Source organism: Aspergillus viridinutans (genome assembly GCF_018404265.1).
Source record: "Aspergillus viridinutans IFM 47045 DNA, scaffold_3, whole genome shotgun sequence".
NCBI lineage: Eukaryota > Fungi > Ascomycota > Eurotiomycetes > Eurotiales > Aspergillaceae > Aspergillus > Aspergillus viridinutans.
Window position 1 is genome coordinate 1,162,162 of NW_025091219.1, and position 13,458 is coordinate 1,175,619.

Below are 13,458 nucleotides of genomic sequence, written 5' to 3' on the forward strand. Positions count from 1 at the left end.
TATTTGTTACGAGCTGTGATGCCAGGCTCAATCGTCTCTCTACTACGCCAGATGCCATGATTCTGGTGCCATTACACGATTCCGAGGGCATTGAGTGGTGCATGAAATGCCGCTTGTCTTAGCGGTGTTTCACGGGAGTCAGAGATGTCTGGGGAGTCTTCAAGAAAACGTACCCTGTAGATATATTGCCTCTGGGGAGTTTGCCTAGTTTAACAATGCATTTCGTTTCTTTTCCGCCTTCCGCGCATGCCTTTGCCGTCGAGTCCAACAGATGTATCATGTCAGCCTGTGGCTGCTATGTGGAATTTCCAAATCGAATAGAAAGCGATCTATTTGGCTGTATTCTTTTGATAATATTGAAAGGGTAATTATAGGAGAAAATAAGTACAAGCAGGAATCGCGAATCGAGCCTCTAGTACTGTACAGGACGAGTAGTTCCGAACATGAAGAGGGCCAGTCTCTGGTGGACACCTCTAACCAAACATGTCGGCAACACCACCCAAATCAGGTCCGTCATTAATGTCAACTTTGCTGGCTTGTTGGGCTTCCATCTCGTTGCTCATATATCTCTCTTGCAAGGCACTCCGTGCCTTGCGGCGTTCTTCCCGGGAGCCCAAGATCTTGCCTTGCTCGGCAATACTCACGCCCCTGAGGCCTTCAAGAAGGTCTAGCACGAGTGCACGTTGCTGCCGTGCTGCCGTAGATCGTAGAAGCGCGGTTTCTGTACTTGCCACCCGTTGTTCATCCATTCCAGGAAGGCTGAGGATCACCGAGCGTGGTGTTGGGCTGCTCGAGCCATAGAGAACCCAAATCGACGCGATCAGCTGGGCTAAGTCTTTCTGCATGTCAACAAAGTAAGGCTCATGCACAGATGTAATGCAGGCCTTGAGAACTTCCGAGGAAATGAACTCGCGGATCGTGGCTATTGTTGGGCTGTGATTTGGAGGTGCGAAGTCCTGCAAGATCGATCGGATAACACGAGTGATGATGCTACAGCACCTTGTATCTCGCATTCGAAGCGCATGTGTACAGAAGAGCATGACAGGTTCGAATATTTCCGGCGAAGAAAGAACAAAGTGCCGAATCGAGTCGGAAAGTGCTGGAGGTGGCTGCGGTGCGCTAGGCTCAGCTGGCTCGTCATCCGGATCTGCAATGAATGTTAGCCTTATGTCCTGCAACAAATCGTCACGACGTCAAAGCACGCACCGCCTCTTTGCGGATCCAAAAGACTTGCTACCATGAGCACCGCAGAATAAGTCAACTGGCGAAGGATACTCTCTGACTTCATTTCGTCAGCCAAATCCCCGTCCGCAAGTCCCTCTTTGCGTTGCTCGATAAGGTCCCATTCCGCTGTGACTTTCCTGTCAATGTTGGTGAAGAGCGTTGCCAACATAGGAGGAAGGAACTGTGCTCGGAAACGGACAGGGCAATCATCGATCAAGCACCTGGAAATATTGAGGAGGACAGAGAATTGGTGAGAGGATAAGTGTGGTGAGTCTTTAAAGAGAGCTTGCGAGAGAGGTCCTGGAAGTTCTGCAAACCCATAGAAATGCTCTCTCAATCTGCTCATGCTGAACAGCATTGAGTAACAAGATTCCCGAACAGCCCGAACCTTACCTCGAACGGAGGAAGCGAACCCTTCGAGCGAAGACCGCGATGCAGTTATCTTTGCATAGAACTCGTCGCGGCTGCCAGTAGATATGCCTGCCTGCCAGAACCGGTCGGTCAGGATACGTTCGACGACCCCTCGCATATCATCAGGCAGGCCACCCCAGTTCGCCGGGTTGTGGAAGGCATGAGCATTACTGCCGAAAATATGTCAGCTAAGCACATCTAATTGTATGGGGTACTTGCCTGACAAGCTGTAACAATACCGGCAAGATAATGGGAATGATATCGTGCCAGATATTGCATGCAAGATCATAAGCAAGATCGGTCTTCTTTAATTTCTCCGTGGAGACTGCGAGCATGGTCTTTGTTCCCCTCAGAGGTAGTTGCTGTTGAGCGAGTTAGTGTCAAAGTGAGGTCCCAAATGTGAGCATAAACTCAGTACCTGAAACTTCCTTGTCATAGTTTCCTGTATCTGCTTCCCCTCATTATCCAGCGGCACGGCGGACCAGTCTTCCAGGTTCTGCGCTTGGTTCTTTTGCATATAGGGCCCAACATTTTGCAGCCCAAGCATGCCACAGAAGCCCTCGAACGAGGAGCTTGTGCTCCGAAATTCTTCTTCTTGCCAGGCTTGCCTGATAGGTTCCAGAAAGGACTTCAGCCGGGTTTCACGCAGATATGGATCGACGTTGTTGGCACGTTGCCTAGCTAGTTAGTTCAGAGCTACAAGGACGGAAAGGGGAGTCAGGGTGTCATACATGATAATGAGGAGTATTGAGGTATGCTCCATGTGGAGTTTGTCGTCCACCCGGTTGGCCATGGTGATTTCCTTGATTTTCGGCTCAAGCAGATCATAGAATGTCTTCCAGTTTCTTGTTAGTAAAAAGGTGTTCCAAGGCGCTGAAATACAACTCACAGAGAAATAGTCAGCATAGCGCATAGCCAGGCGTCGGAGTTCATGGCTGGCCAGACCATGTAGTTCCTTCACGGCTTCCGAGTAAGCCGGGTATTCAACCAAGTCAGGAAGACGAGTCATGAGAATATGCTCAAGGACTTTAAGTGAAAAGCTGGGATTCTTGTCAAGAGCTCTGGATGAGATGTCAACGATAAGCTTGAGGATACGCTGTTTCAAAATAGGGTCCTTCAATAAGAGTTAATCAAGTAGTCAACGATGAAGAGCAAGATAGAGACGAACCTCGTAGTTTCTCTGCATCAGACTCAAAGCCCATGTCTCAAGCGCGCTTTCCAAGTCTATTCGTTTCTGCTCCTGTGCATTGTATTAGAGCCGAAAAAGTGCCGACACCGCAAGTGACATACATCCTGCTGCGGCATTTTGCCATGAGCTGAAACCCATTTGTTATAACCCTTGAGCGTAGCTTCCACAACAGCGAATTGAGTGTCGGCGCGCATCAACGGAAGAGAGTTCTTGGAGAATGTTTTCACTGACGCCTAAGTTAGAATAAAGCTCACCGGCAGAACCCGCCACAACTCACCGTCAAATGGCTCAACCCCGTTGTAAAGGTTGTCCAAGTTTGCATCAACGCCCGCGAGGATATGTGGAATAGCATCTTGTGGTCTTTTCTGAACAATAGTCTCGATGATGGACGAGCAATATCTTCTGTAGTTTCCGACAAAAGCGTGTCGTTCTGGGACTGTATCAATGTCTTCGTTCAGAAAGACTACCGTAGGATTATCAGAGTCCGCTGGTAGCGATTCCCAGCGGATCAGTCGCTCAGTACATATGCTAAGCAAAGGAGGAATCAACCCAGTTACCAGATCGGTGTTCCCGATCCTCTCGGACGCAAGTAGTTTGCACCATACGTGAAGGACAGGTATCGACACGGTCAAGCTTTGGTTTTGAATGACGCTGATCAGGAGGTGGAAAAAGAAAGTGAGGTTCATGCCATGTGCGGTCTCAAGAGAGAAGCCCTTCTCCTCAAGGAATCCCGCGAGGTACGAGAGCATCTACCGGACAAATTAGCATGAGATCATGGCAGCCATCTTGGTGGAGAAGCTCTTACCTCGGATAGTTTTTTCGTAATCGTGTACCTAGTATCATCGATGTCGTCGGGTCCCACGATGGACCACTCGTACAATTTCTGTAGAAGTGTTAAGTACTCTGTTTCGTACATCAAGTGCACAAGAGGCTGGAAGTCTTCGATTTCAACATTCGACCTGCTATAGAGAGCATGAAGCGCTTCGATGGCAGCCTGGATTAATAGTTCAGCATCGCTCGTTACTACTGCTGGAAAAAGGTCGAGGTGTCCTTACCAACAACACCTGCTCATCGTTGCAGGTAAGCGCCCTTGCAATACTCGAGACACAGTTTGCGGATATGATGGCCTTGGGAATTGCCCAGACCAAGATGGACTTCAATGTCGCAAGAGCTTTGAGCGCTGCGTCTCTGGCCTGCGTGGAGGCTTGAAGGTTCTCAACACAGTAGATGAGGAACTCGCATGTTCTTGCGAGCCAGCCCTCGGTCCCACACCGAAGCTCAACATGGTGCTCGCGCTTTGGATAGATTTCCTCAAAGACTGACAGTGGTGTGCAGATCTCCACTAGTGCTCTGTTGAGATCTGTGCCTCGCAAGGATGAGACGGTGTCTTCGCGGTAGAAGATGTCTTCTGACAATGTTTCCAGAATAGACAGAACAAGTTCCTTGTGTACAAGACTGGCTCCCCAAAACTGCACAAGAATCTCGTCCATTGCCAACCAGTCTAGGCCCCAGCTTCTCTTCGCAATCTCTGCCCATAACTGCGGGATCTTGTTGCGGTAATAGGCCGGATCTTCTGGCCGGATTGACTCAGCAAGCTTGAGAACAAAGTCTCTGAGGATAGCCACCTGATCTGCGGAGGTGAAAGACGTGTGACGCAGTACATGGTCCAAGAGTGTCAAGCCAAAATAGCGGACCAAGGGGGCGTTTTCTACCCGTGAAGCCAGAAGAAACCCATTACGAGCAGCTAGCTTGCTTTCCTTTTGAGACTCCACGAAGGTCAGGGCTTGCCTGCGGAGTTCATTTGTCGACGAAGGGCTGTGGATAAGCTCCAGTGCCCGAACGAGGTCAGCCATGCCGCCTTCTGAGAGCTCATCTTGGGCGGCCATTCCGTCGACCAGTCCAAAGGCCAATGGTCGTCAATATATAATGATGGGCTCCGAAAAGGAAGGAAGGTCTCAGTGCCCCACTGGATTCTTTAAGCGCTCACTTCCAATTCAGGCTGCACTAACGAATTCCTGCATCATTCACGCTTTCTGCGCAGTCTTCTCTTTCTTTAGAGTTGTTCCAGAAAAAAGAACAATAAATGAGCGGTTTTGGTGTTGTTTGTATGGCGGGCAGAATGACCACGGCGATTCACCGATTCTGCCCTCCGCAGGTGCCTGCCTAAAGACGAGTGAGATCTGCGTCTGTCTTATTTCTCCTTCTTTCTCCAAGATCACGTGAGGAAGTTATTTACCCTCACTCCTCGACGGCGCCTCGAGGTCTTATCGTTTAACTTCGTATACCTTATATTGTGCTTGAGGTGGGCAGGAGTTGTTGGATGGATTTCTTGGAGAAAGCGGGAAGACCCAAAATTGCCCAAAGAAAGCTTCAGAAAAATTCCACGCGCTCCCGCTCCAATCACCACACCGACTCGGAGGCAAGCTTCACAATCACACCGCTTACAACAACAGGTTGCTACCTTACGATATACGATTGACCCGCCAGAAGCGTGTATTCAATGCTATCATGACGAATCGATGGCAGTGGCACGGCAGTTGATAATACAGCGTACTGGGCCGTAACATGAAAATCTGTAGGACAGTCTAGCGTACTATGGCCATGTGACCCGAGTGTAGTAGCCTACAACCAAGGAATGAAGAATGAAGCCGGACACACTTCCTGAATAGGCAATTTGAATAATGTAAAGGTGTACCAGATGAGGCAAGAATCTATGGAGTGGTAAAAACTAAGGGCTGACTAACGAGGCACGCCCCCAGCAAACAAGCATTTTCATGACCATAGCGGGCTTGCCTTTGGAAGCAATCATCTCTAGATGAAAGATAAGTCGGCCTAGTGATTAGAGGGTAGGGGTGAATAAACTTGAGAGCCCCTGAGTATGTTGACGGCTTGACTATATAGCTTCCTACTCAATAGAAGGGCTATTATCATGAACTTCCAGGAAGGGAACGTGATATGCGACAAATCTCATATGGAGATCTCTGGCGAGGAGTCGTTGGTTCGCTTCGTAACCTCAAGGTGCGCAGACCTTAAGAGCATGAGGTAGGCGAGGGTGTACACGCAGTTTTACACTGTTGTTGGCAGACGCTATTTTACCAGTGTAGGCGATATCGTAATCTCAGAAGATGTTGGGTTCACTGACATCAATGTGTGCGTGGATAGTAAGCCTAACATCCTGCGTGCGCAAGCCGAGCGATGTGAGACATGGACCAATCCCAATGTTGCTGCCAGAGGTGCAGCCCACTTCAGCACTCGACCTGGCTATGCTATGAAGTCACGCAACAATGCGAGCATGGATAAGTGCATAAGTCATGCATATACTAATGCACCGATCCCACAATAGATGAATGCACAAAGCATGGATAGATCGAGGATAAGATCAAGGCATTGTTTGGGGCAGTACGCACAATGCCCCAGCTTCATGGTGTGCAACGCTTCGCTCAGCAATAGGCCATTACCTCAGGTAGGATTACATGGCTGGTCTTTGCTTGTCTCGAGGACCAGCGCGCGATACCGTTAGGGGCGTGCAATCAGCTAACACGTATAAGTTCATATGCTGTACATATTCACGGGACTCATGCGTTTGGGCTGGCATCGCGCCAGCTGACTGTCCTCAATGTCCTTGTGGACGAAGCTGATTCCTGATTCCCAAGGCATCCTGATGGTGGGTGAGGAAAGCACGAGTAGATTTAGCACGGGAAACACGCGTCCCAGTGCCCATGTGCATGTAAGGATTGATTGAGAGGTGTCAATGCCAGATGATCGAGCCATAGTTAAGAAACGGGCATAAGTATGCTCATATGCGGGATGAAGAGGTGTCGACCTCATCCAACACAATTCTTTCGGTGAGAGACTGTTCCTCTCGATTCCTCAAGGGGTTTCACCGCGTTTCATGGCCTTCTCACAAGCCTGACGAATCTCAGCCACCCCATTAACGCCCTCCCACTTATCAAGCAGGTTCCGTATCTCCTCCCAATCATTGGTGGCCTCATCCTCCTTGCCCTCGGACAGAAGCTTCTCTAGCCGACTTGGTGCTCCAAGAACCCACTGTACCGTTTCCTTCTCTGCCTTCCGACGGTCTGTTCCGTCTGTAGCCTTGGCCTCTCGCATGCGCCGCCGCCGCTCTTCGCCTTCCTGTATTAGACCTGTGGCCGTTTCGGCCACAAATGCAATAGCCGGACCGAGAGTCTTCGTCATAGTGAGAGGAGCGCCACGCTCGTCCATACTTCGGCGCATCTTGCCAATGGTTTCCACCGCCCGAATCAGCTTGGAGTAGTTGTCATAGACAAGGGCCTTGCGTTCACTGTCAAGTGTTTTGATATCGCCCACAAGAGTATTCTCCGCCTTGAGCACAGTCGCCAACGAAGAAGTAGCCAACAGATGATTAACGTATCGTTGAGGATCGAAGTCCGGGCTATCCAATTCTGTTCCTGTAGCTACTACTGATGACGGACTGGACATGTCCCCGGCATCGGTGTGTCTGGGGACGCTGCGGGAGCGGAAGTTGCTCCCATTGCCTGAGGGATCAATAGCGGAAGGTCTTAAATTATAGTAGTCCCGAAGTGCGGTGCGATTGCGTCTTGGATGGAGAGATGGAGAGACGGCTCGGGCTGTAGATGGGGTAGACGAGGCACTTAGACCTCCGCCGACATTCGTATTCAAAGTGTCAAGAGATGGACGGCGTGATGATGCTGGCGTGGGTGAGTGCACGCGAGAGGAAGCAATCGACGGACGGGGAGATGAGAGTGTCGACATTATGAAGGCAGGTCAGGACTTTTGACGATGAGAGAAAGAGGCCAAAGTTATTGTGAAATAATATGACAGTCGGGAGAAACGTAAACGATAGGAGACGGAGTTAAGCACTGGTCTGTGCTTTCCCCAACCCAAGTTCGATCCGAAATCGAGAATAGCTTCAGCTTTCAGATATTATTAATCGGCTTGCAATATGTGCAACAATATGAGCATGACACAATTTGTGTATACTCGTACATCTGCCGATTGATTTAAATACAGTCTACAACCACGATGGCGAACATCCAAGCGCAAATATCTGCCGAACTACTCAACAGCAAATCCCTCGCCATCTCTCCATCCTGGCTGAATAACTTCATCTCCTCATCGACAGCATCTCAACGCAATGTCCCGCTCTCCGCCATAGTTCGGACCGCTCTATTTCGTATTCTTGCTTCAGATTTCAGAGAATCGCTGTCAACAAGGACACCATCATCCCTGCTCCCTGTTGACATATTCGATACTTCCGTTCAAGAACGGCGTCTACAAGGCCCAATCCCCTTGCAAATCGTGGACATAGAAGACATCGGAACAAGCTTATGGAGTCAAGTTGAAGCGATTGAGCGCATTGAACGCGGCGAGGCTATTCGGGGGCGCGAGATCGTGCGGACAGTCAACGTGGACGAAGACAGTGAGGAGCGCGCAGCACGTACTGGTAATATCAGGACCACAAATTCAGCGGCTAGCGGGGCTGGAAGCAATAGCAACGGCCCTCATCGATTGATACTACAGGATGCGGCAGGGACTCGAGCCGTAGCTATCGAGCTGAAACGCGTCGAAGGCATTGGGCTGGGTAAGACACCCATTGGCGCGAAACTCCTTCTGCGTGATGCGACGGTCGCCCGCGGTATGATTCTACTGACGCCTGGATCTGTAACCCTGCTTGGAGGCAAGATTGAGACCTTGGACCAATCCTGGAAAGAGGGAAGAAAGGCCAAGTTAACGGCTAGGATTACAGAGATGGAAAGGTCGCAAGCGTTGTGATCGCAAACATAAAATCCAAGGGCACTGAAGCGGCACGTCCGGAGATCTAGTGACATTCTCTGCGCGATCTCCGTTCGTGAAGGGTCATCTAAGTCTGCAAATCAAGTAGCCTCTATCATAAAACTCGATCATGACTATGGCCCTATCCACCAGGGTCGGTTGTATGCCTTTCCTGAATGTGGATGTCCTTGTGCATTCGGAACCGAGGAAAGATGTCGTTAATTCTACAGGAATGGCGACAAGCTAACATTGCTATGACTCTACAATGACCGAAAGTGCCGGAAACAAGGCCTGCTTTACTCTAAAAGAATAATCGTAGCATTGATTGATCATGTACGCAAGGTACGTATTTCTAAACATCTAAAGTGTCTAATATCTACAGTACAACGTTCCCTTAGGTCGTCAAAAGGGTTAGACTAATCCTGATACAGCATGCTTGAGCTCTTCCCAGCCACATTGCTTCCATGGTGCGACCATAATCGCCTTGATCGCATCACCTGCCTTACCAGTCTGTGCATACGCTTCACAGAGGTCGACAGCATCGAGATTGCTCCGTGGTGGAACGCTTCGCAATGCTCTGTCAACAGCCATCTCCGCGGGATACAGTTCTTGAGATGCTGCTGCTAGCTCCTGCCAGCCTTGCGGCTGACCTGGCGACCTCATGACGGCAGCCGTAGCCTCTCCAAGACGTCTGAGGTCCTCTGGAATTTGGGAGTCCTCAGTCAAGCCCAAAGTAGAGATCGCTGTCAACAGCTTAGTCAACCTAGTCCGGTCGTGGATATCAATGTCATCTCTCGTGATCATGTTCTGAAGATCTGAAGCAACTGCTTCGATGACGTCCTTGTCGTCATCTAGTAGCGCAATAGTTCCCAAAAGTGATACCGCTCCAACATGGTCAGGGTGTTCTTCCACACAGTCAAACAGCTGCTGGCGAGCCACGGTCCGCTCCTCATCACCACCCTTGGCCCACAGAACCTGTGCTAGTAGACATACCACCTCCGGTGCATTATCTGCCTCTTGCAGGGCGTCGCGGAACATGTCAATCGCGTTGTCCATTGACTTCAAGTAATAATGCGCCAATCCAGCAGTGAGATGAGCTGACAGACGTAGTTTTCTGTTTGCCTCCGGGTCGAATTTCTCCGCGTCTTCTTCACTAGACAGGGTAAGTGCCATTTCCGCTTTCTCTACTGCTTGCTCAAATTCTTGGTGTGCAAGAAGAACACGGGCCATATCTGCATTCGACTGTGCATATCTAGAGAGCGACGAGGTTGATTCAGACACCTCATATTCCGCCTCGACACCAGAACAGACAACGTGCAAGCTAGTGTCCGCATCTGAAAGCTCGCCAATTCTCTCAGCCATGAGCGCGGTAAGGTGCATAAACTGTAAATTGGACGGGTCTTGAGAGGAAAGTTGCAGGAGCGCGAAAAATGGCTGAATGAGCTGTGATATCTCATTCGATGCTGAAGAGTCTGAGAGGAGGCGGTCGAACAAGGTGAGCGTGTACTGGCGTCTCGGCAATGTGGTTGAGGAGTTTGAGATGTCGAAGGCATGCTCAAAAAGACCTCTTGCTTCATGTGGGTCCCCAAATAGCAAAGCCAGGAACCCTTGGCCAACCCATGCCAGAGAGTAGTCCGGATCGGTGGATTGCGCGCGCGTGAAAGCTTCATTGGCGAGTTGGATATCATTGTGAATGAGGTAAAGCGTTCCTAAGTTAGTCCAAACTTGTGCGCTTCTCTCGTTCAAATGCAAACTTCTCACAAAAGCATGTTGGGCAACCTTCGGGCTCATATTTGTAGTTGCCACACCCAGGGCGTTCCAAAACTCCGAATTGCCGGCTTCCAATTCAATCGCTCTCTTGAAGCAGCGCATTGCCGCCCTCAGGAACTGGCGTGTCGGCTTCTTGCCCTTGTTGCCAGAGTGCTCCTGCACGCATCTGAGGGCCCTGTATTCTGCCCATCCCAGATTGTACCAGGCAACTGCTTGAGCATGTACATCTTGCGCCGAGACATGAATAGCTCTCTTGTATGCAAGAATAGAGGCATATATACCCTTATCTGACAGACTGACGGTGTCACCAACCTCATCGAGAAGCGACAGACAGCCTTGGCCAAGTTCGTCTATTTCGGCAAATATATCGAAAGCCGAGGGCTCAACTTGAGTTGTAAGCAGCGCCTTCACTTCCTGAACTGGGAATTTGCTCGCCTTTCCTTTGACGTAAGTGAACATAGAGCAGGCGTCGCCAACGGCCTTCCACAGATTGAAAATGTCCACACGTTCCTTTGCAAGCGATGCCGCGACAACTATAGCCTTACGCGCCAGTTGGACAGAGTCATTGTACAAGCCTGATTCGAGGCTCTTCCAGGAACTTTCTGTGAGAGTCTGAAGCAACGCAATGGTCACCCCAAGCTCACTCGGTCGGAACTTCAAAACATCCTCATAGCGTGCGATGGCATCTTCAAATTCACCGAGCTCCCGTTTTACATTTGCGAGCATGTATCTTGCGAACCAAATATGCTCTCTTTCATCGGGTGAAAGAGCTGATTCTAATTGCTGAGCATGATCGAAAGCTTTCGCAGAGGCAATATATCTCCCAGAGTGGTGGTAGCTTTCTCCAAGGCCAACCCACGAGTGGTAGTCGCCTGGCGAGATTCTCAGAGATGCTTGAAAGGAGACGATGCTTTGGGCATACTGCTGCTTGTTTATTTGAACGGTACCCAAAGCGGCATATGGCCAGCTATAGCCCCTTCTCTTCGAGCCCGGTGAAGGCTTTGCTTTGCCCGAATCAACGACGCGCTGAGCCACAGCTTCAACCAAATCCCATTCCTTTTGGTCTGCAAAGGTCCTCGCGAGCCGTTCAGCAGCTTCGATTTCGGACGCGGATAATTCGAACGCCTTGTGGAAGCACCTGCGTGCTCGTGTTTTGTCCTTTTTGTAGTCCGCATAGTAGATACCCAAGCTGGTGTATGCAGGGGCAAAGTTGATGTTGGATTGAATGGATCCAAGAAAACTGGCATAAGCACCATTGCGATTCTTGCGCGCAGTTGGCGATGGATCGAGCTCCCATTGACAATAACCTATACGGTAAAGGATCTCACTCTTAAAGTCGCGATTTGGCGACTCCGTGTCTTGTAACTCAGCGAGCACATCCCGAAGGCCATGCAGACCTGTCTCAAGGTCCCCATTGAGGGCCTTACACCACGAAAGCTCACCCCTGATCTTAAGATTAGACGGGTCACGCTCTAGAGCACGCTCCAAGAAGTTGACGGCTTCAGCATAGTCCTCGTCGACCTTGAGAATCAATCCAATGCCCAGCAGACAGGCTGTGGATGTTGGTTTTCTCTGCAGAATCTCTTCGAAGATTTCTTTAGCTTCGGGGTGATGCCGAGGAATCTGGTAGTAGATCAAAGTATTCGCCAGTAGAGTTTTTAGGCAGTCAGTAGTGTTGACTAGGCTTACCCCAGTCAGCCTGGCGAGATCTGTGATATTTGAGAGACCCTTCCGTGCAACATCCACAACGCTATCGTATTCTTCCAGCGACAAATAAAGCTCACCCATGATGCGATTTGCGACGACTGAGGAGCGGGATGCTTCGAGGCCTTCCACCATCATTAACAAGCGATCCTGTACATCCAGCTCGTGATTATCGCCGTTTCCATTTTCGGTCTCTTCCTCAGTGGGTGTAGATTCCTTCGTCTCCTTCGTCTCTTTGAGGAAGGGGGAGAGGTCACTGGCTAAGAAGCCTTTCAGAATCTTCGTAAGTCCATCTTCTGGGAAAAACTCGATGAAATCCTTTAGGAAATTGAGGTCCCACTCCGAGAAGCTTTGAATGTCTTGCCACTCAAGTATAATCTTCCAGGCCAGCTCAAAAGGGTGTTTAATGATGACCATGCCGCGAGCAGCCTGCAAGACCTCACCGTGCTTTTCAGCCTTTTCGGCTGGCGGTAGAACGACGAGTACATCATAAGCTCGCTGTAGAAGCTTTTCTTCGTAGGTACGTCGAACTTGGTCATCATGGGACCAATCCACTATTCCACGGTATAGCTGCTCAAGCTCCCCCCGTTTGAAAGCCTCTCTTTTCACCTCCATGGTCACATGATCGATTCTCGCACCGAGCCGGGTCCTTCGCTCTCCAATTTCTCTATTAATAAATTCCTTTTCCTCCGATTCCGTCATTTCTATGAGGCGGAGGTATGTGTGGGAAGGATGAGGTATCCGTCCTTCGAGGTAGCTATAAAGCGGACTCGTTGGGAGGTGTAGTGCGAGGGCTTTTTTATATTGCGAACGAGTGCCCTGTTTCTTCGCGAACTTGATATATTTATCCACGACATCCTGGCAACGGTGCTTGTCATCGCTAGGATCGGATTAGCACTTGTTCTTGGTATATACACCTTCCAATACGAACGTACACTTCGGCAAATATCTGACCAAGTCTCAGAGCTGCCTCATGATAAGCATCTAGCTTAAAGCCTCCCTGCTTCTCGTAGAGATTAATCAATCCCTGCCACGCTGTCTTGTCGTCGGATTTTGCACGAGTTGCTGCGAGATATGCGCGCTCGGATTCTTCGTTTTTGTTTAATTTATCCAGAGCTAGGCCCAGAAAGACGTTCCTGGTCGTAGAATCGAGATTAGCTCAAATTCGAATTAGCAAAGCTTGGTCGTCACATACGCATGATAGTTTTGAGGCTCTTGCTTCACCACCGCTTTGGCTTTTTCGGCAGCATCTTCGAAATCCCTGGAGTCCAGCGCAATGCGCACTGCCTTCAGAGCCGATTTTGTTGACATGCTGGACAGCTCACTTCGTTGCCCTGCCGTAATGGCAGCTTTGGATGTTGGTGCCTCTCAGCTGGCTAGCTATT

The 13,458-nt window shown here is 49.9% G+C and overlaps 4 protein-coding genes across 4 annotated transcripts; 1 reads left to right on the forward strand and 3 right to left on the reverse strand.

The window, feature by feature from the left end:
- Positions 1 to 473: 473 nt before the first annotated feature.
- On the reverse strand, positions 474 to 4,710 carry Aspvir_005365 (karyopherin MSN5; the record flags this gene model as incomplete). Its single annotated transcript, XM_043268582.1, has 11 exons — positions 474 to 1,147; positions 1,207 to 1,805; positions 1,855 to 1,997; positions 2,054 to 2,312; positions 2,367 to 2,470; positions 2,525 to 2,749; positions 2,804 to 2,875; positions 2,926 to 3,050; positions 3,102 to 3,573; positions 3,630 to 3,818; positions 3,880 to 4,710. The coding sequence occupies 11 exons, from the start codon at positions 4,708 to 4,710 to the stop codon at positions 474 to 476; spliced, it is 3,693 nt and encodes a 1,230-aa protein (XP_043124517.1).
- Positions 4,711 to 6,694: 1,984 nt separating this feature from the next.
- Aspvir_005366 (COG1/VPS51 family protein) lies at positions 6,695 to 7,579 on the reverse strand (the record flags this gene model as incomplete). Its single annotated transcript, XM_043268583.1, has 1 exon — positions 6,695 to 7,579. The coding sequence occupies one exon, from the start codon at positions 7,577 to 7,579 to the stop codon at positions 6,695 to 6,697; it is 885 nt and encodes a 294-aa protein (XP_043124518.1).
- A 270-nt stretch (positions 7,580 to 7,849) lies between these two features.
- Aspvir_005367 (OB fold domain-containing protein) lies at positions 7,850 to 8,599 on the forward strand (the record flags this gene model as incomplete). Its single annotated transcript, XM_043268584.1, has 1 exon — positions 7,850 to 8,599. The coding sequence occupies one exon, from the start codon at positions 7,850 to 7,852 to the stop codon at positions 8,597 to 8,599; it is 750 nt and encodes a 249-aa protein (XP_043124519.1).
- Positions 8,600 to 9,010: 411 nt separating this feature from the next.
- On the reverse strand, positions 9,011 to 13,384 carry Aspvir_005368 (SKI complex subunit tetratricopeptide repeat protein SKI3; the record flags this gene model as incomplete). The annotated part of the gene is made up of 3 exons (XM_043268585.1): positions 9,011 to 12,953; positions 13,009 to 13,209; positions 13,269 to 13,384. 3 exons carry the CDS (start codon positions 13,382 to 13,384, stop codon positions 9,011 to 9,013), a joined length of 4,260 nt encoding a protein of 1,419 aa, XP_043124520.1.
- Positions 13,385 to 13,458: the final 74 nt, after the last annotated feature.